The sequence below is a fragment of the Theobroma umbraticum genome, unplaced genomic scaffold, assembly GCF_002168275.2.
Source record: "Theobroma umbraticum cultivar Fairchild unplaced genomic scaffold, ASM216827v3 scaffold_30.0, whole genome shotgun sequence".
Classification (NCBI taxonomy): Eukaryota; Viridiplantae; Streptophyta; class Magnoliopsida; order Malvales; family Malvaceae; genus Theobroma; species Theobroma umbraticum.
In genome coordinates this window covers 7,546,217-7,567,425 of record NW_018397254.1, presented here as the reverse complement: position 1 = coordinate 7,567,425, position 21,209 = coordinate 7,546,217, and the positions used below count along the sequence as shown (strand labels likewise).

The window sequence follows — 21,209 nt, the reverse complement described above, 5'->3', positions numbered from 1 at the left end:
AAGTTTTGAAATTCAAATGTAACCATGTTGATGTCAGCAGCAAAAGGCTTTTTGAGGACCCGACTGAGCCTTCTTTCATTTCTATAATCTATGCTGCCTGGTAGCTAGTATTTACTAAGATTAGTAGATTTGAAAATGAGTAAAAAGAGTTATATAAATTTAAAATTCTCAATATGTGTTCAGATATTTAATTTATTAATTAGTATATAATTTTTTTATTAAAAAAATAAAATATAAATTTTTTTAATATAAAAGATAAAAAAAAGTTTAAAATTCTCAATAAAAAAATTTTAAAAGATAAATTTTGAAGCATAAATAAGTAAATATATTTAATTTAAAAAATTATATGGATACTAATATAATGGTATAACACTTGAAAATTTTTCAAAAAATTTAAATAAATTTTTATTTTTATTATATTTAATTAAATTTTTATATTTTTATTTTAAATCAAATAAATTTTTATTATTATTAATTGATTAAAAAATTATGTTACGTGATCTTAATATGACATATTATTATGTACTAATAAAAGTAGATGAGACATGATATTATGACCACGTAGCTTTTTCACGTTTCATTGTTAATTAGTCTACTGAATCTAAAATAAAAATATAAAAACTTGATAAAACATATTAAAATAATAAAAATTTTATTTAAATTTTTTAAAATATAATTTAGAGATGTTTTAAACCATTATATCTAAAATGATTTAATAGCATTGCAATTAGAATTAAGAAATTAGGATATTGGATAACTTAAAAGTCTTTTGAAGCATAAATTTTGCAATGTCCACAGGTAAAGTGGCTTTGCCAGTATTTGAAGCAGTCATATGGAAATTTCTCACCTTGGATGGCAGGACTATGTTTTGCTTTTACTAACTTTTTACTAAATATTCAAGACTCTTTGTTTGGACTGAACAAAAACATATGTATCTTACATTTGGTTTGGTACCAAGCACTGTAATATTATTTTCCTTATAATTACATTGCTTGTAATCATATTACTTGCAATTATATTACTTGTAATCACATTATATTGTAAAATACTAACATCACTGTTTGAACATCTTATTGCTGCTAGGATATGGATATTTGTCTTTTAAGTCTAAACAAATTGGACAAAAATCCACTTCCAAAGGTAAGAAAAGGGAGAGCAAAACAGAATGATTACATCAAACACTAAAACACTTTTGATTTATAAACATACAACAATACACACTTTTGATTTATGGCAATTCAAAAGCTATCTCCCTAACAAAAATATAAGTACATGTACTGATGTCTTCTTCACAAAATACTGTTTGCTGCTGTGCCTGGGATCCACAAAGAGACTCACCAAAGCATGAAAGCCGGGATCTTTCAGAAAATGGATAACCATGAAACATGGATCTTTCTTCCAAAACAAAAGGCTCATGTTCAACACAAAGTGCCCACTATCACCAAGGGGCACTTGCCTTTTCTTGAAACAGAAGCTCAAGCCTGTCAGCATTCTCCTCCTCCAACGACCCTATCTCTATATCAAGCCTATTTAGTGCCTCAGTTACTTCCAGAAGCTTGGCTTCAAGTTTCCTCTTCTCCTCCTTTGCATGAACTTGTTCAAGTCTAGCCTCTTGGTATCTCTTTGCCTTCAAAGAAAGGTTCATCAGTTGATCCAATCGAGAACGTAACATGCCTACTTTCATACCCAACCCCTCAAACGATTTCAAAGTCTGGTCCCAAGTTAGAAAATTATGGTGGGAGGTTGTAAGCTTGGCAGCTCTTATGGCATCAGCAATATTGACGGTCTCAGCAATAACTCCAGCAACCAACTTATAGTTAAGTCCCCCGAGAAGATGATCATGAAGGAATGACTTTTGACTACAACAAAGCTCATAGTACTTCATTTGAACATATTTGGCAAGCTCAGAATTTATGATTAAACCATTTGCTAGAATTTTAAAGTTCTCAATGCTTTTCACTTCTTTAAACTCAACAATGGATTCAGACAACCTGATTCCATCCAAAACTTCAGACCCAAGATCCTCGCTATCATTTTCAGAGTGATATGGAGTAGGTCCCAAATTAGTGCTGGAGAGTGTCGGGTCATTGTTATGAATAGTTTTTGGATAAATGCCCAGTGGAAGGACCTCCAAAGATTTACCTGTTGTTTCTACACAAATCCTGTTTTCCTCCACCCCATAATTTCCCAAAGACTCATCTCTTATTCCTTCACAAAACTTGGGTTCCTTCACTGATCATTGAGAGACCTTAATTAAGGTATAATTCTCAAGAAAGTTACAATTGATAAAGAAGATAAAAATTGCTATTGGGGATAGAAATGACTTGCCAAGGTCCATTGGTTCGGTGGAAGACTCTAATTTCAGAAGGCCAAGGGCAACATTCACTTCATCTGAACCTTTGCTTCTAACAATGTACACCTAAATGAATGCAGGTAATCAAGCAGATGGTTAAAGATTTAAACATGTGGTGGTTTCATCCACTCTAAAACATGTGAAAATATAACTGGAAACAGAATATCAATACTCGGAGCACAAAGCCTGAGTTGGCCCCTTCTACTTCTCAAGAAAGATCAAGTCTAAAAATTCAACCAAACAATCAAGAATTATACCATGCAAAATTAGCAATATGTACTTCTCATGCAAATTTATGATCAGAAAAGTAAACAGATAGCTTTTTGGTACATTCAATTTGTCCTTCCATAAAATTTATTAAAAACAACAATCTGAAACAGGCAATCATAGGAGAATCAAATAAAATGCCAGATATGTAACGAATAGGATGGCTCAAACAATTACCTTCAATTTGGAGGTTTTGATTAAATGAAAGACACAGACATCTCCCTCCAGTAATTTGTGAGCAATGGAGAACCTTCTCCATCCACCACTGAGACCAGTCTTTTCCGCCAAATACTTTGCTTGAAACTCTATCCCCTCTTCATCTTCCAAAACAATCATTCTGTCCTCCTTGGGCAAATGCTTCAAGCAAAAGTCCTTGGGAAGACCCTGCCATTTGAAAAGTTGAACATCTATAGATCAATATTCTAATGCAGACGTAGTCCAAATTACAAAAGCATCGATAAAACTGAGGTATACCAGCCAAAATCCTCCAGTAACATGTGATGGGAGCATGTACTTAATCAGACTAGGGAATTCAGATGATAGATTAGCTTGAACCTCCACCGCTCGTTCCATTAAAGCAGACTTGACTTCATCATTTTCATACATGTCATCAACTCTCTTCCGTTTATGGCTGAGAGGAAATTATAGAGGCAACATCATCAGAATACAATGTAATTTCAGAATGTTTAAAAGAAGTATTTCGAAATAAATTAAACTACCGTTGGGCCTTCTCCTTTCCAAGAGAAACGAACTGTCAAAAGATTCACAAAATTTCTTCATCAGTTAACCATACACATTGCTGAGAGTCTGAGTCTAGGTCTAAAGACTGCCTTAAGGAAGCTTAAATGCAAAAGTAGCGTATTAGGAACAGCATGGAATAACATGATTGAAGCTAGATCATTCCTGTGGGAAGCTAGAGTTGGTTTTACAAAATAAAATATCAAGCACAAGGGTCCTTTTAACTTTCTACAGATTCACTAAGCCCTTTTCAGTTTCCTTTACAAAAACCCAGTCCTTTACACATTCCCTGTTTTCAAAAGCAGAAAACAGTCAAAGGGCGTGATTTTCAGATGGTGCTGCTGCATCCTGTGTCCATCTCAGTTAAGAAGTTGGTATTTTTTTTCTTTCAAAACTCAACAATGAGATCATCGTATTGCTTAGTAACTTCACAGTCTACAACATTAAGGGAAAGAAACTACAAAATGAACAGAATAAAAAAAAGGGTAAATGAGATATATGAGGCTCACTTGATTAGGAGTCCTTTTGTCTAGTCCTGAAAGCTTTTTCCTAAAGAACTTGATCTTGGGTGGCCTTCGTCGCTTAGCCTGAAATAAGCAAAAAAATTGTTACACACCCGGATACTCCTACAAAAACATGCATGGTACCATCGCATACATACGTATAAAAATACATGCATACATAAAACATTGTGACTGATGCTCATGTATGTATGTATGCATGAATGATGGTTGGATATAAGAGAAAGAGACCTTGACGGGGCTTATTCTCTGTTTCGGAGAAACAGCCATGGCCTGGTAAAGGGTGGGTGCTACAGTCACTCAAAAGCTATATTTGGGGTATTTGGAAATTTTGAATTTAACCAAAAATTTGAATTGAAAAATATTGTTTAATTAAAGTCTATCAACTTTTAAGAAGTAAATAAGAGGAAAAGAGATGAAAAGCCCGTTTGATTTGAAATCTGTTAATCAATTATCAGATTGGGTATTAAATTGTAATCAATTTTGTCTAAATTATTAAACAAAACATTATCTACTTTCGTGTTATGTCTAATTATGTTTTCTTTTATTATAACTAGTCAAGTGTAGAAACCGTTTTAAGGCTTCCTTTCATATATAAAATAGAAGTTTTTTGTCAAGTTTAATATAATTTTTAGTGGATTAAATGGTAAAAATTGTTGACAATATTAGTAATAAATTAATTATTTTTTTTTTGAAAGATGAGAAATTAATTATTTTTATTGAGAGGTTTTCCTTTATATATATATATATAGGAAAGGTACAGGAAACAGCGAAAAGTTCAAACTTAAGATTTCAATCCTCATACAAAAAATAATAATAAAAAATGTTAAATCATGCAAACCCAATTGCAAATGTTCACAAATAATTAAATACTTGTGCAATGAATGTATGTGAAACATTGTGCAGTTTTCCTGGTATACTGATAATCATCAGGATTGTAAGAGTTTTGCAAAGTTGTTGTTTGTAATGGAAGAATGAGAAGAAATCAATATGGAAGAGGAAATAATACCCTACAACTCATTACCTAGACTAGACTTAAAATCAAATGACATTGGACTGTAAAATGGTACCCCGATTGAAAAACTTGCCCATTTTTCAATACTAAGTCTCGTCATATGCAAATAGAACTTGAGATATTTCTACAACATTTTGCCTCTAAAAGTTACATGATCAGATATAGTCTTGATGACCCAAACATGCCATGGATGAGGGAATATAGATATATTACATTAAGTGGACATCATCTGTCTCGCAGGTAAAGATCACCATGCAGCATTAACCTCCTCCTGAAATATAAACTCATGCCTCTCAGCATTCGCTTTCAGGTTTTCTATCTCAGCATCAAGCCTATGCATTGCCTCTTTGAGTTTCACAAGCTTCATTTCAAGGGATTTTTTCTCTTCTTTCATGTGATCTTGCTCAAGACTAACTCTATGCCTCTCTGACTCCACAGCCTCCTGTAATTCCAAGGCAAGGGTCTTCAACCGGTTCAGTCGAGCTCGAAGAAAGCCAACATTCATGCCTAACAGCTCAAATCCTTTCAGAGTCTTGTCCCAGAGTGAATAATCTGCTTGAAAGGTGGAAAGTTTGCAGCCTTTAACAGCCTCTGCAATGTTAACAGTCTGAGTAATTATTTCAGCTGCCAATTTACTGCTAATACTCTTGAGAAGATGATCATGGAGAAATGAGTTCTGACTGCAGCAGAGTTCATAGTATTTAATTTTATGGTACTCTGAAAGCTCGGAGTCTATTCCTGAACCATTCACAGTGATGACGAAACTGTCAATGCTTTTGACCTCATTAAAATCAATAATGGATGCCAAAGACCTGATACCATCAAAAAGGCCAGCGCTAAGATCCTTGCTGTCATTATCAGATTGATCTACTAAACGCTCATTCTTGGTGTCTAATACCATCAGGCTGTTATTTTCAACATTGTCTTGTGCATGATTGAGTGGAAGAAGCTCCAAACACTTGGCCCTCTTAGAGGTTCTCTTTCTCCTCTTCATGCGAACTTTTATTGTTGTTTCAAGTTCAACATTTCAAGAAAAAAGGACAATTGGATCAACAACGTTGGGGAACCTTCCCGCTTATAAAAGGGAAAAAAAATTAAAATAAAAAAATGAAGAAGAAGAAAGAAGTTCAAAGAGAAGAACATACCTGACCTAATTGGTTTTGCATCAACATTCACATCTAGTGAGCCAAACCTGCCATCTACTTTGTTTGATTTGAATGCTCTGACAATGTAAACCTACAAGAATGGAATGGAAGGCACAAAGGAGTAAGTCCACTATCCTCAGAGGATCTACAGACCACTTGATGCACAAGAATTAAATAAATAAATAAAAAGTGTAAAAGGGGGGAGGAGAAGCGTTGCTTCCACAAAAACCCTGAAGGTGTTGTCTGCTCGATCAATATCCAAATTAATCAATCCAGCTCCATTGCAGAGTTTAGGACATGATGGAAAGGAAAAATTTCTCAAGAATTGCATTCTTTGACATACAAATACAGGAGAAAAAATTCAGACGGTACCTTAAACTTTGAAGAACTGACCAAATGGAAGACTAGAACATCCCCCTCAACTAATTTATGACCAGCTGAGAATGCTTTCCATCCAGCACTCAATGCTGTCCTTTCTGCAATATAGGTTGTTTTGTATTCTTCCCCACTTTCATCTTCCAAAATTACTGTTGCATCATGCTTGGGCATATGCAATTTGCAGAATGGCATAGGAAGATGCTGTCACCACTCACCATAAGAGTTAGAAGTTAGAACATTTAAAGCTTTCTGGAATGATGGATATCACCTCATGTTTGACTTGCTAACATATTTTGGGCTTACCAGCCAAAATCCATGTCTAACATTTGAGCGAACCATTGTCTTCATACAGCTAGGGAATCCCGCAGCAAGATTTGCTTGAAGCTCCTCCACTCGCTCCATAACAGAAGGCTTGACATGATCACAAATTATCAGAGATCTCCTCTATTTATAGCTTCATTTCATGAAGTAGTAAACACAAGGCAACTCCTACTTTGACTTCTTGTTAATTAGAAAACCCAACGACTTAAGATGATATCACTAACCTACCTGCTCCAGATTGCACAAAAAAATTTGCCTGTTACTTTAGCATTTGAACTTATGGAGCAGAACACCAACCAAAATGCTCAAGAAACTGGGAAGGAGGTCATTTAAATTAGCAGCGGAACCCAGCTGACCGGTCAAAGACAAATCAGCTCAACTTTAAATTTGTCACTTATAGGTTTATGGCAATTAAACATTACTGGACAAATGTTGTCAAGTATCCGTATAAAATGTGGAAACTATCCCAGTGTCAGAAAAGAAACAGAAGAACCTGACAAGGCTTGCCTAGATAAACAAAACCTCCATGATTGGAAAGAACATTATGTCAATCTTTTACTGTTTTTCTAATCATAATAGACTTACGGAGCTTTGTTTAATGCATTCCATTAATTAGTCCATGGATATTTTATCCCTCTCTTTTCAGGGGAAGGGGGAACAGTGATGCATTGGGGAGAAAGGTGCACTGGAGGAGTAGTTGGCTACAGGCTACGGCTGCTGGTACAGGAACAATGTTCAATCCTGAGGTTCCAGGTGAGACTCACTTTTGAGTTTGGAGAACTCTGAATAATTCCTTGACACAAAAATACTGCGACGCAATTAGATTTCGATCAGAATTGAAAAGGCGAAAGCTACTGCAAGTGGAAAATATATCAAGCAGCAAGTCCGGGAATGGCTAATTGCCCACTACCAGAATACCGCTCAAGTTGGCATTGATATGGAAGGACATCAGCTATCTTAGCTGCTAAACTATTTTGACGTTCTAGGTAAGATCTTCGATCCCATCTTGTTTCTACGACAATAACCTCGGGAATGGAAAAGATCCAGCTACTGCTTAAATCGAAAGCGAACTCGAGGTAGAGTTGCCCTTGACATCGGACAGATGACCGAGAACCATCTGCATGTACGGGTTTTTGGGCACATTTTTGTATATCTTGCTATCTATTTAAAAAAATTCCGAATCACCAAACCCTGTAAATCCCAGAGCAAAAGCAAGAAGCTGAAACAAGAACAGAACAAAAAGTGAAGCAAAACCCAGGAATAATTCTGTGATAACCTAAACAGGAAAAGCAACATTTGACACTAATCTCACATCAGGAGGTGAAAAAGCATGGCAGAAAGATCTTCTTACTTGTGGGTTAACATTATCAGGATCCAAAGACGTTTCAGAAATCTGGGGCTCCTCTATCTTGGTTCCCATTGGCTTCACTTGTCAGAATCTTGCTACGAACAAACAGATTCACAGTAATCAGTAACCTGAATCAGACATACAAAGGAAGAGAGAAATGGGGAAGCCTGCTAACAGGTGAAATTTGCAAACCTGGCACTGTTTTGAAGTTTTGGAGTGTGCTCAGGTTTTTGCTCTTCCAGGAGTCAGGACTTTCCGTTTATTTTTTCTCGGTCTTCATTATGTCGTGACATAAGGAAGCGAATTAGTGGCCCTGCCGATCCAATGGGTCAGGCTACAAGTTGAGACTCGATACCCCTTTCAAGATATTAATTCAGGGCGGATGTTCAGTTTTAAGACATGTTTCGGTCGGATGTTCAGGAATGTTATGGATTTACCATATCGTTTAGGTGCTATTAGTGGATTAGACGATTATTAGTTTCGGAAATTTGTTTTTCAGCTGACAAAGAGAAAAACGGTTAAGGAAAACCATCCCGATTTACACTCTGTAAAGTCTTTCAAATGAACCAAGTGCACCACACCTGCTTTACTTGGAGGAGTCCTATAGAATACTTTGATGTCTAGCATTATAAAATTTTGACGTGCATTTGAAATTTTAAAAACATTATGGGGGTTGAATTTGAAAATCATTTGAATGCAATTTTGCACATATATATATATATATATATTTTAAATAAAACTTAAGATAGCATGAATTTGTTGTTAAAAAAACAAAATCTTGTTTTATGGTCCAGCACACAAATTCGAATTCAAGATTTCTCTTTCAAAAGTAAATTTCATTAATTGTTAGTTTTTGACATTTTCATAATTTTTTATTTTTATTTATGATTTACAAATTCAAACTTTTTATTCATAATTTTTTAAATTGATTCCAAATCCATTCATTTGTTAATACTTCATCAAATTTCGAAAGTGACAATTTATCATATGACATTTTGATGAACATTTACATGATAAAATTTATCTAAAAATTAAAAGTGTATTAATCGATGAACGAGTTTAAAACAAAGTTAAAAAATTATGATTGAAAAATAAAAAAAAGTTTAAATTATAAATAAAAAATAAAATATTATTAAAAAGTTACAAACATACGATGAATTTACTTTTTATTCTAAAAGCGAAGCATGGCAAGGACTATCATTAAAATAATTTTTTGGTTAACAATTGAATTTTGTATTTAGTTATGTTTTAATTATCTTGGTACCTTCTTGCATTTTTAATAAAAACTTTTTTTTATTTAAAAGAAAAAATTCAAATCTTACCCTTTGAACAAAAAAATCATATACTAATTACTTAACCAAATATAAAATTTGTTAACCATGTGTACTTGATTTTTTTGTAATTTTAAAATTGTCAAATTATATAATATATGAATAAAGTTTGAATTTTCAACTTCTGGCCCATTGCAGAGATACCCATCCCCTAAAAATTTATTCAACATTATCAAAGAGAGTATTTCAAGAATCTTCCACACTGCCCACAAAATCAATTACAAAGTGCATTCGGAACATCAGAGCACTAGAGTATGTACTATGGTTATGAATCATGAACTATCTTCAAGTATTATCAATTCCCCCACCACTTTGAAGTTTGCATTGATCACCTAATCCCAATTAGTACAATATTGGTTCAAAAAATTCAAGTTCGGTCATATCCAAAACCTACCTAACTCCCCATGCTGAAAAAAAAAAAAAGAAAGAGAAAAGTATCAGTTAATTTTTCCTATATGAAATGAAATGATGAATAGTTGAGGTGTAGTTAAGAAGCCTATGCTAAACATTAATACTATGCGGTATATACCAACAGGGTAAAATGTTTCTCATTACCATGGAGCATTAACAGCTGCCTCAAAACATTAGCTTATGCCTCCTAGCATTCACTTTCAATGCCTCTATATCAGCATCCAGCCTGCCCATTTCCCCCCTTTTTTCCAGAAGCTGCAATTCAAGAGTCCTTGCGTCCTGTTCTACATAAGCTCTCTCAGGTTCGGCTTCCTTGAACCTCCTTGATTTCACTTGTGTTTTTGATTCAAAAGCACGGTCCAGAAGCCAGCTCGCCCGGTTGCGTCAAACACCAACATTCATACCCAAAAGCTCAAAGCCACACAAAGGGTTGTCCCAAGCCACAAAATCAGCTTGTGGTGGGGAAATCTTGGAAGCTCCAATGGCATCTGCAATGTTAACAGTCTCAGTAATTATTTCAGCTGCCAGTGTACTGTTTATATTCTAGTGAAGATTGTCATGCAGATATGATTTCTGGCAACAGCAGAGCTCATAAATATTTTGTCTTAATCCTTTTAGAAAGCTTAGAATCTGGGGCCAAGCTATTCACAAGAATAGCGAATTTCTCAGTACCTATTGTTTGAATTCAGCATTTGCTTCTGGTGATGACCTAATGCCTTCCACTTCACAGGAGCCAATATCAAAACTGCCATTGTCCGATTGATTTTCTTCAGCACTAGGATAAGACAAGCTATTCCTGTGTACTTCGTATTGATTAATATCTTGGGCAAAAGGCTCTGCATTATTCCTTCCTGCATAATCTTTTTCAGTTTCCAGTTAATGATAATAGTTAAATAATCAAACTGAATCTACTTTGTGGGGCTACACATGAATGCTAACGAAGAACAGCTGATAAGTAAATGACTTACTTATACATGTCTTCTTTGCACTAGTCTCTAATCTGAGTAGGCCAAGAGCTGCGTCCGCTTCACCTAAGCCATTCACTCTCAAAATATACACCTGCAAATTTGACAAAGGAAGAGTTAATGGAAAAGTTGAACTAGCCAACAACTTTAATCACATCCACAAATCGCACATTACAAGTATGGGGATTAGGCTCTGCTCCAGCCAATATGTATAGTTGGCATCCTCATACACTGTGGGTCTTTATTAGGCAAAACAAATGTTCCGATTTGAAAAATTATTCTGCCGTTAGTCCATTAATAAGAGTTAAGCTTTCCTCTTCTAAACTAACATAAAAAAGAAACAAAAAAGCATGGGCTAAAACTGCCACACCAGTGTCTTTCTCCGTGCACTTTTATTCAATATACAGGCAGCTGAATTGTACGATGACTTGGTTTTATCAACCATTTGAATGCCTTTGATCCATTAATTGTTAATGCAATAATGGAGAAAAGTATGAGAGGCAATACCTTAAATTTGGAAGGCCTGATCAAATGGAAAACTAAAGCATCCCCAACAAGTAAACCATGTTCTTGGGAAAACTTCCTCCACCCACCACTCAGCGCCCTCCTCTGAACAAGAAAATTTGTTTTGTATTCTTTTCCACCTTCATCAACCAAGACTACTGTCGTATTATGACTTGGCAAATGAAGTTGGCAGAATTCCTTGGGTAATGGCTGGCAGCGAAGAAATAGAAAAGAAAATCATTCCACAAAATTTCATCCTGGACTCGATAAGCTTGGTAAATGAACTTTATTAGGCTTGGGGAATAAATTTAAAATAAACTTACCATCCAAAAGCAACCACAAACCATTGATGGGATCATAATCTTAAAAAAACTAGGGAATTCAGCTGGTAAATTTGCTTGAACCTCTTCTGCTCTCTTGTTTACAGAGGAGTTCGCCCAAGCCTCTTCCGCTTTCCCTTTGACAGCTGGCAAAACCTTGATAACATGATCGTTGGAACGCTTGTCCCTTGGCCTCTTCCTTTTGCATCCACAAAGACGAACCAGATCAACGGTACTTAAAGACGAAGCAAATTTGTGTACAATACTGAGAATAGATAAAAAAAAGTTACCGATTAATTTACCAACCTTGCAGCCTTCTGAGGATAATCATGAATTTCCTGCTCAAGAAACCAATTACCCATTATTCCTTGGTTTGAATTAAAATCAATTTAGGTTTTGGGATACTCCAAAAATACGATAGAATGAACCAGCCAGATTCATGCACGAATTCAGCTTGCCACACAAGGGAGAAACCAATTCCAATCTGGCTTCTGGTTTTGGGTATCAATTTCCAAATGCATTCAAGCATTTTAATGGCTAAAATTTTTTGCACTTTATATATGGCTCCTAAAGCAAACACTAGACAAGCAAAACTATAAGATGAAGAACGTCAGACGAGCTTTAGTCCATATAACATTCTGGTGGTTCTCCGATATTTAGAGTAGTTTTTCAGGTATGATCACGTAGTTGAAAGGAAAATGGAAAAGGAAACATGAAAACCTCGGCTACATGAAAAGAAAACCACAGCAGATAAGCAGCTGGAGATCACCACCAATAACAATAAACAAAAAAAAAGAAGAACATTACAAAATGGGGAGCAAAATAGTCTCTGATGGTTGGATCAAACAGGCCTTTCTCTATTAGCTACGTACAAAACCATACATACTTACATGCACATGGCAGAGTATGTTATGTAGCATAACACGTTTTATGTACGTGGAGAGAGGGAGAGGATACCATGGACATGGAAGAAGAAGAAGAAAGAAGAGATTGGTGTTGGCGTTGTTTAAGGAGCTGAAAAAGTTGAGAAATGGGCAGATGTTCTTCTTCTTCTTCGCCAGCCGAAGACTCTTGCTGCATTTGCGTGGGCTCCTCCTCCTCCTCCTCCTCCTCTTTCACTCTCATTTTCATGTCCATCGTCATTCATCAATGCCACAATGCCTCTATTAATTTCTCCCCTGCTTTCCCATTTTTTTTCTTTTTTGTTTTTTTCCTTTATTCCAACCTCGATCCAAGTGGGTTAGCAAAATGATAATGAAGACCCAAATTTCTGTTTATGACCACTCACTGTCACTCTTTCATCTTCGTGCATAATGCATACATGTATTTATCAAGTATATTACAAAGGATTAAGGATGGATATAAAGGCTCAAATTTACCAAGACACTACAGAGGCTACGGTGTGGCCTTGCTTCCGTTTGGGACTTTGGATGGGAAATTGTGTGAGAGGTATCTGGGCCGTCCATTTTAATCAATCAAATTCAAGGATCTAACATTTGCTACGTTGCTGATATGGTACGCAGCATTTGCATGTGGTAAAATGAAGAAGAAAGGTGAAAGAATTTGAAGTGTAGCTTTCACTAATTAATATAAGGTAATTGTAGAGCATACGTTAGGCCACCTCAGAATATTACGTTGCAGCTGAGAGACATTGATAGAAAAGGAAAATGTAACAAGAGAGATGATACACGGCCATCATGACTTACCAACATCTTTAATCTACAGTGCAAGGGAAGGAGGGGGTAAAGGCCTCAGTTAAATTTACAAAGGGTAACACAATAGACAGTAAAATCAATCAAAATCGCTACCATATGCATTTAAATGTTCAGATCCAACTGAGACTACTCAAGTTGACTGAAAAAATAAATGAAGAAACGAATTGAATTCTTTACTATGAGCCTCTACGTGCAGATTATTTGGTACTTGCGGAGGGAAGGAGGGAAGATGACATCTTTGTACAGAACTTCATGCTTTATTATTTACATCTGGAAACCCTCCAAATCCAAGCCCAATTGATGACCTTTTTCTTTCTTCCAGGGCTTTCCATCTGATGATCATCATGACTGCTTCTTAGACGCAGATAAACTGTCAACTTATCATCTGTACAATTTCATACATGGCAAAAGTCCTGTACATATGTGTTCATACAATAAATATGTTCATATTCCTATACTACCTGTATACTCCTTGCCAGAGGATTATATCACAAACAAAAGGACACAATTTTCCACAAAATGTCCAAAAACCTCACGTTCAATACACCATCTAGATGGGAGTGTTTTGCTTGCAATTTCTCTAGACAGCATCCACGCCGACCTGATTCCCCTCAAATTCAATATGTAAGAGACATTACAATTTCGAACGACGATTACACTTGATACCAAGGAAAGGTGAACGCCTACGAGCAGATGCAAATGGCTGTCCTTTTACAGAACCTGAAAATCTAATGTCCCAACCTTCAATATTCTTCGGAACACAAGCATCAAAGAGAATTTGGCCAAGGACACCATGAGCATTGATGCTCGGGGGTGCAGGCAGAGAGATTAGTCTTTCTCTTTGTTCATCTTGTAGAGACGCCGACTCTCTATCATTGCGATATTCAGCCGAACTTGGCAAGAAAAAGTGGTCACTAGGTCCAAGAGCAACTCTCCTAAGGCTTTGGTTTGAGTTGACTGCTGCTTTCTGCAGGTCACAGATCAACTCAGAGATCTCATCATGCATACCATTTCTTTCTCGAAATTTCTGGATCCTATGGGAATAAACTGAAGTCGACTTCTCAAGAAAACTAGCCACAGCAGCCCTGTACTGGATAGGATAATACTTGTAGTGTTCTGTAATAGCAAAGCATGAGATTAGGTCATTTTTCATGTGTCACAAACACAGAAGTAACTAAACATTTTAAAAGTACAAAGACAGACTATGCTCAGCTACTTGCTCTCAATTTAGAGTGAGGCAACCTCAGCTTTTCATAAATCTACAAGAAAACATAAAATGAGCTGTTATTACAATAAATCAGCTGATTATCCCTTTACATTCTTATTAACTGAGCACATAAGATGTTATGTCTCCAATTTAGTCTCATCAACGCCCTTGATATGGGGTTGATGTCGTAGATGTCCTGTTTAGCTATCAGCCCTACAGCTGAATAGACTAGATAAATACCCAAAACTAGATCTTAAACACAATCGCCAAACATGGCTAGTCTACTTTAGGGGTCTGCTGAATGAGTAGAATTTTCCATTTCAGCTGAAGGAAAAAACCATAATATAGTATGTGCAGATACTCCTGATATTTATATATGGTAACTGATAATAATTTATGAAAGTCAACAATACTTGTTAGTAATAATAAACCAAACATGATTTGGAACAGACCTAGATGAGGAGAGCCATTCCACTTCACAACCTTAATATCTGCCCCAAGATCTTGTAAGCATTGAGCAAAATTGCTGATAACTGGATATGATGCAAGGTCATCATTCTCTGAGCATAAAATGAGATATGGAGCATTTAAGTCCTACAAAAGAGGAGAGGGAAAAATTAACTGATGGAAACAAACCAAAACAACTTAACAAGCTACAGGAATGAATAAACTCACAACTGAGGAGTAAAGGGTCTGCCAATACTCAGCACGTTGAGACTCAAACCCAGTTAGATAGAGACCATCCAGACTAGAAGTAACACCTTTTGCAATCCAAGAAACAAGTTTTGATGGTCCAGGCATTTTGCGTATGGAGGGATGCAAAGCAAATTGGGCATTCAGATCACTTGCAAAATCTACTGGACTAGAATCATAGATTTGTCCAGAAACACAATTTCTAACCAACTGGTTTCCTTCCTTCACAAAATGAAAAACATTAACAACAAAACTTCAGTTTAATTTCTAAAACAGAAAATGTCACATTTGGCCACTACAATATAGGAAAATGTAGAATGCGGTACCTGTACTACAAAAAAACTTCCATTCTATCTATCAATGGGATCCAACATCTAACACTCTTAAGGAAATCTGATGACGTGTGAATGGATCAATCAAAATGCACCATGTGGCCAAATAAATAACACATCACTCTTTGGATCCATGATTACGATGGACAGGTGGCAGATTGCCATTTATTGAAAGATTTTAAGTTTATTTTTTTGAAAAAAAAAAACAGAAAATTTTATTAAATAATTTCCTCTTCTTTTTTTTTCTCTCCTCTCCATCCTCTTGTCTCTCTTTGCCTGCCATCCCTACCATTTTGAGGCTGATACAACCAGATCTGGCCAGCCGAGACCCAATTCAACACAGGTATGGCCCGATCCAGCCTATTTCAGGCTGGAAAAGACCAGTGTTCAGCCCAAAAATGAACTACTTTCAAGCCATTTTCCAAGTTGAATCAAGTTGGATCTGGCCATATTGACACCAGATTGGGCCTCCAATGTCTAGATCTCAGTTCATGATGGCCCGATTCAGGCAACATGCAGAAGGAGAGAGAGAAGAGGAAATAAAGGAGAGAAGGAAAACAATTTTAAAAAAAAATAGATAAAGGAAAATTTTCAGCATTTTCTATTTCAAATGTAAAAATTAATTGTTCATAAAATAAAAAATATTTTTTAAATTTTTGAGTCTTTTTTCAAAAGAATATCAATTTATTTTATAAAATTTTCAGCTTTTTAATTTGAAAAATAGAAAAAACTATTTTTAAAAATTCCAAATTTTATTTTTTAAAGAATAAAAGTTTAAAATTTTAACCAATTGGTTCGCCATATGTCTATCCTAATCATTGACCTATAAAGTGAAGTGGCATTCGCTTGGCACCATGGAGCTTTCTGATTGTCCTATTGGGACATAAGTAAATTTTATTAAAAATTTTGGGCGTAGGGGCACACTGATAAACACAATGAAAGTTCAAGTACAAGCACCACATTGAATACTTTTTACCATATTGATTATTTTTTAGTATAGATATCACATTAGATATTTTCCCATGCATACAGCCTAATGTAACATTGTCCCTTTCTAAAAGTAGAGATTTTACAACAAGATTATATTTAACTCGTAAGTCACTAAAGTAATTGAGAGAGAGAAAGGATACCAGATTAAGCTGACTTTCACCTGTTCCCTGAATAATCTACATCAAACATAGAAAAATTATTTCAGCTGCAACAATGGAAATAAAAGCACAAAAAGTTTCCGAATCATTTGGAATTGAACTAAGACCTAAAGTTTCAATAAATGTACCTGAAAAACCTTGTACATACAAGCCTTAGCACTGCCAGAGAAAGCAACAAAGACTACAGGAGAAGTTCTAATCTTTAGCTCCTGCAAACCCAAAACCAACAAGTATTTTAAGTTTAAGATTTTCTTGAACATCCAACTGAAATTTTAAGACATCTTAAGAGATAGTAAACCTTAATGAAACTGACCTCAACAAGCTCATTTAGAAGAACAAATGCTAAGGACATAGCCCTCTCAGGATAATATCTGCATAAAGAATATAACATGAAACTTTAAAAACATAAAAAGAAAACAAGGAAAAAGCATCTTGCTAAAAGTGCAGCAAAGAAATGCCAAGCTCAAGATCCTAAAATCTAACAAATACCATCCACAAATGCCAAAATCTCTAATCAGTACAAACCCACAAATAACTTATACAACACACAACTACCACTCCTCCCCGACATCGCACATCTTCTATGTGTTCTATGTAAGCGAGCAATTCATTCTTCATAGCAGTAATGAACACTCATTTAAGCCATCATTTTGGGAACAGCCCCAACCCCAGACCAAACAACTTGTTGCTGAGGTCCTTACTTTCCCAAATCTTCTATCTTCCCTTCCTCGATAACTAAGATTACAGCTTCGGGCTTCTTTTCCGCAAACAATTAGAACCCTTCCTTGGCATAATACTCCCCTAATCCCATTCCACACCCCTATAAGCCAATTATTATCACAATCATTACCAGGACAAAAAAAAAACAAGCCAAAAAACACTCTAATTGAACTTCAAACATCAAAATAGAAGCACAAGCTCACCTACAAACACCCATTTTATGAGAATCCTGGACCAGAGAACCACCAACAAGACAAAAGAAACTATGAAATTATCGTCCAAATTATGATAAAATTTAGATATTTATTAGCTAAATTAAGCTAAACCCACTCTAAATTACTTCCTCAATAACCAAACTGAAGTAGAAAGAAACTTACGCGTTGAGAAAATCGGCACGAGAAACGAGGGAATTCCAACCGAGAGACGAATACAAATCCACGTAATTTTGAAGGTGCTTGTCGTGAATCGAAACCCAAGCAAATATCACCACTATTCCTTTCACTTCTTTACTCTCTTCTTTCCTTCCCCAATACACACTTCCACCGCCCATCATATCTTCAAGACTTCCCAATTCCTAGGTTTCCTTTTCCGGTTCCAACGATTTTCGCGACCCAGTTATCAAGAACTTAAACAAGATTTTAGTTGGTGAATTCTCATCGGGATTTTCCTTTTCTTTTTTATTGTGGAGTAAAAATTATGTGATATTGGTGGAGCAGGAGGTGCTGTAAAGATGCCATATGCCACGTTGGATATTACGCAGCGCGGCGCATTTTAGGATAAGGTTTTTTATCGTGCACCGGATTTAGGTGAACGAATGACGCCGGAAGGTCGATTTGGCTTTCGGCGTAACGGAATGGGAATTGGCCGTCCATTTCGGGTCGCGACCTTGAAGCTTAAGCCCATTGGTACTTAATGTTAAGTATTCTAAAAAGTTGAATAATTACTATTAGGATAAAATAATAAAAAATATATATTTATTTTTATTAATTTAAAAAATATTACATATCTAACGTGAATGAGAGATAAGATAGATTTTGAATATATAAATATGAATCTTTCATCATATATTAAACTATGTCTTTTGAATTAAAAATATAAATTCATGATTTATAAAATTATTTAAATTTTATTTTCAATGCTTAACGTTGCACGGAGTTGAACTTAAGTTTCGACTTGTGATGAATGATATTAAAACAAATCCTTTGTACGGAGTTGAGTTTAACTCTCGACTTGTAATAAATAATATCATAATAAATCAAAATCTTCATTGATGTAAAGTTTTCATTAAAGATACAAAGATCAACGTTCCTTCTCAAACCAAAGCCTTAAGCTCCGATTCATGACAACTGATATCAAAGTAAATTTAGATCTTCATTGATATGAAGTCCCCTCGAAGTTCCTTTTTGAACTAGTGCAATGGGGGTTTGCATAATTTGATAAAGTAGCAATTGAGGTTTGCATAATTGAGTGGGGTAAAATGTTAATATGAGTTTTTCATACACCTATCATATATGTCTTTTGGGTTAAGGACCTGAACTCGTAATTTATGTACTTACTTAAACTCTATTTTCACAGCTCAAGACCACGAGAGGTTGATCTTAAGTTTCAACCTACGACGAAAACATCTTCTTACTTTCTCGATATTTGGTTTTGAAAATGTAATAATGTTAATACCCAAATTACTTTTAAACGAAAAGATAAATATATCTTTTTGTTATTTATTTATTTATTCATTTTATATTTTATTTCTTCCTTTTCAAGACTTTTTTTATTTACAAATTGTGATATTTAATTAGTTATAAATATGATTGAAATATTTAATTAGTTTTAAATCACCTTTGATTACTATCAAATTCAATTTTAATAAGTTTAAACTATAAATTAATTATTCATTAAGTATGTTAAATTATATGCTATTAAATTAGAAAAAATAATTGTCATGCATGAGATTTTATTGAAAATAAACCTTTCGCATCCGTTTTGAAAATACATTTTATCTCTTTTTAAAAAGTAGTTGATATTAAAATACCATTAGTCAAATTAATATTTATTCAAATTTTATTGAAAACTAAAAATATCCTCTTTTTGTTTATATATCCTTTTTTTCTCCTTGTTCCAATTTTTTCTGTTTTAATCCATTTATTTACCACTAAATTTTTTTCACGCCAATGGTAATTACTTTATTTTAATTAAATAATTTATTACATTGTCTCAAAGTCAATATATAATTGAATTCAAAATAAACTTTAATAAACTTACTACGTAAGTGAATTATAATATAAAATAATTAAATTTTAATTTGATAGTAATTACAAATAATTTTAAAAACTAATTTTCTTTCTTTGTTTTTAATACAAGTTTTTATAAAAAATTATACTTTATACAATGAATTGAAAATTATGCCTTTAATCAAACAATTTATGATTTGGAAAATAAAAGATTACATCTTGTAAGAAATATGAAGCACGGAGAGCCAAATAAAAAAACATAATCGCATATTAAATATCATTTTTAAATTTAATTTTGATGTTTCTATAATGTTTTTGTGTGAATAATTTTTTTATAATATAATATCTAAATAAGTCCTTAAATTATTTAAGAAAGTTTATATAAGTCTTTATTTTTTTATTATATTCGATTAAATTTTTATATTTTTATTTTAACTAAATAAACTTTTAAGATTAATATTTAACTTAATTAAAATATTATTTCGACGTTTATCTAAACGTTAATAATTAACAATTATAGAAATATGTCTTTCCATTGTCGAGATAAAAACATGAGAATTTTAGTTTCAATATATACTTTGAAATTAAGCAGCAGCAGCAGCATTATTTAGTTTAGAAAAGTTTGGATAAGGTATTTGTGGAGATAAAGAAGAGTGCTGAACATCCAAAAATAAGTACAAATTTCTTATTTGAATGAAAAAAATGAGGCAATGTACGCTATTCTGATATGACACGTTTCTTGGACTTTCACATTATTGATGTCAAAATAGTACTCCAATTTTCAGTTGTTGGGAGAACCAAGCTTTAAACACTGTTTTCTTTTTTTTTTTCTTTTCATATCTGTCGTGACATCATGTTTTTTTATGTATTATTTATTATTTAATTTTCATTTTCGGCACTCCATAAAAATATAGTATTAGCACTGTGCATTAGCAGGCTATATAATGGTCCGACGGGACCATTGACGACAAGCTCCAGTGCATGGGTTCACGTACGTGGGGAATGAGGCCCAACGGTCTGTCAGAACTTTAGGGCTTGGGGGAGCCCTGTTTTCTTTTACTTTGGACACTTTCACTACAAACGGTTGTACCACCTTCCCCTTTTGAATGCAAAAACAGAGAAGAGAATTTTAAGTTGAGTTGAGTTAATGAATTATTCGCAAAGTTTGAAAGTGATTTTATGGTTATTAAACAAATTGTACTAAATAAATAATTTTTAAGCCACTTTAACCCCTTCCACTTGGCATACGCTGGCATTAGACGCCTTGGATATACTTCATTGCCAGCTTTCTCTCTGGCCTGCTGCTTTTGCAGGCCATGGCACTTGGGAGTTGTTGTCACTTGCAGCATTAGTATGTGTGTATATATATATATTTTATATTTATTTTTGTAATGCAAAACATGAAAAAAAAAATGGGTCCATTTTCAAGGTTGACCAAGAATGCAATAAATTAATTAATTAATAAAAAAAAAAAGAACAGAGTTTGCAACTTTGTCACATTGTCACTCAACTCCTCGGCAATTTTTTTTTTTTTGTTTTCATTGCATAT

The 21,209-nt window shown here is 34.4% G+C and overlaps 3 protein-coding genes and 1 pseudogene across 6 annotated transcripts; all 4 read right to left on the bottom strand.

Annotated features, from left to right (window-relative positions):
• Positions 1–1,312: 1,312 nt before the first annotated feature.
• Positions 1,313–4,149, bottom strand: LOC110425630 (B3 domain-containing protein Os01g0234100-like). Its single transcript, XM_089785031.1, has 7 exons — positions 4,111–4,149; positions 3,868–3,945; positions 3,340–3,371; positions 3,095–3,251; positions 2,798–3,004; positions 2,329–2,419; positions 1,313–2,142 (listed from the first exon to the last, which is right to left on the bottom strand). The coding sequence occupies exons 1-7, from the start codon at positions 4,147–4,149 to the stop codon at positions 1,439–1,441; spliced, it is 1,308 nt and encodes a 435-aa protein (XP_089641157.1). The 3' UTR covers positions 1,313–1,438.
• An 821-nt stretch (positions 4,150–4,970) lies between these two features.
• Positions 4,971–8,496, bottom strand: LOC110415615 (B3 domain-containing protein Os01g0234100-like). Of its 3 annotated transcripts, none has more exons than XM_021427329.1 (6): positions 8,279–8,496; positions 8,090–8,177; positions 6,721–6,828; positions 6,412–6,618; positions 6,040–6,130; positions 4,971–5,893 (listed from the first exon to the last, which is right to left on the bottom strand). In XM_021427329.1, the coding sequence occupies exons 2-6, from the start codon at positions 8,156–8,158 to the stop codon at positions 5,142–5,144; spliced, it is 1,227 nt and encodes a 408-aa protein (XP_021283004.1). In that variant the 5' UTR covers positions 8,159–8,177; positions 8,279–8,496; the 3' UTR covers positions 4,971–5,141. The 3 variants fall into 3 exon arrangements, with proteins under 3 accessions (XP_021283004.1, XP_021282996.1, XP_021283010.1); XM_021427321.2 differs by having other exon boundaries at positions 8,090–8,181; positions 8,279–8,495; XM_021427335.2 differs by lacking the exons at positions 8,090–8,177; positions 8,279–8,496 and adding an exon at positions 7,503–8,072 and having other exon boundaries at positions 6,721–6,966.
• Positions 8,497–9,604: 1,108 nt separating this feature from the next.
• On the bottom strand, positions 9,605–12,911 carry LOC110420576 (B3 domain-containing protein Os01g0234100-like; annotated as a pseudogene). Its single transcript, XR_016351626.1, has 6 exons — positions 12,575–12,911; positions 11,924–11,955; positions 11,621–11,816; positions 11,301–11,507; positions 10,797–10,887; positions 9,605–10,679 (listed from the first exon to the last, which is right to left on the bottom strand). The product of XR_016351626.1 is annotated as a B3 domain-containing protein Os01g0234100-like (transcript).
• Positions 12,912–13,285: 374 nt separating this feature from the next.
• Positions 13,286–18,170, bottom strand: LOC110425256 (peptide methionine sulfoxide reductase (Protein of unknown function DUF829, transmembrane 53)). The gene is made up of 7 exons (XM_021440121.2): positions 17,810–18,170; positions 17,026–17,083; positions 16,841–16,921; positions 16,695–16,730; positions 15,215–15,454; positions 14,992–15,133; positions 13,286–14,448 (listed from the first exon to the last, which is right to left on the bottom strand). Exons 1-7 carry the CDS (start codon positions 17,983–17,985, stop codon positions 13,967–13,969), a joined length of 1,215 nt encoding a protein of 404 aa, XP_021295796.1. The 5' UTR covers positions 17,986–18,170; the 3' UTR covers positions 13,286–13,966.
• Positions 18,171–21,209: the final 3,039 nt, after the last annotated feature.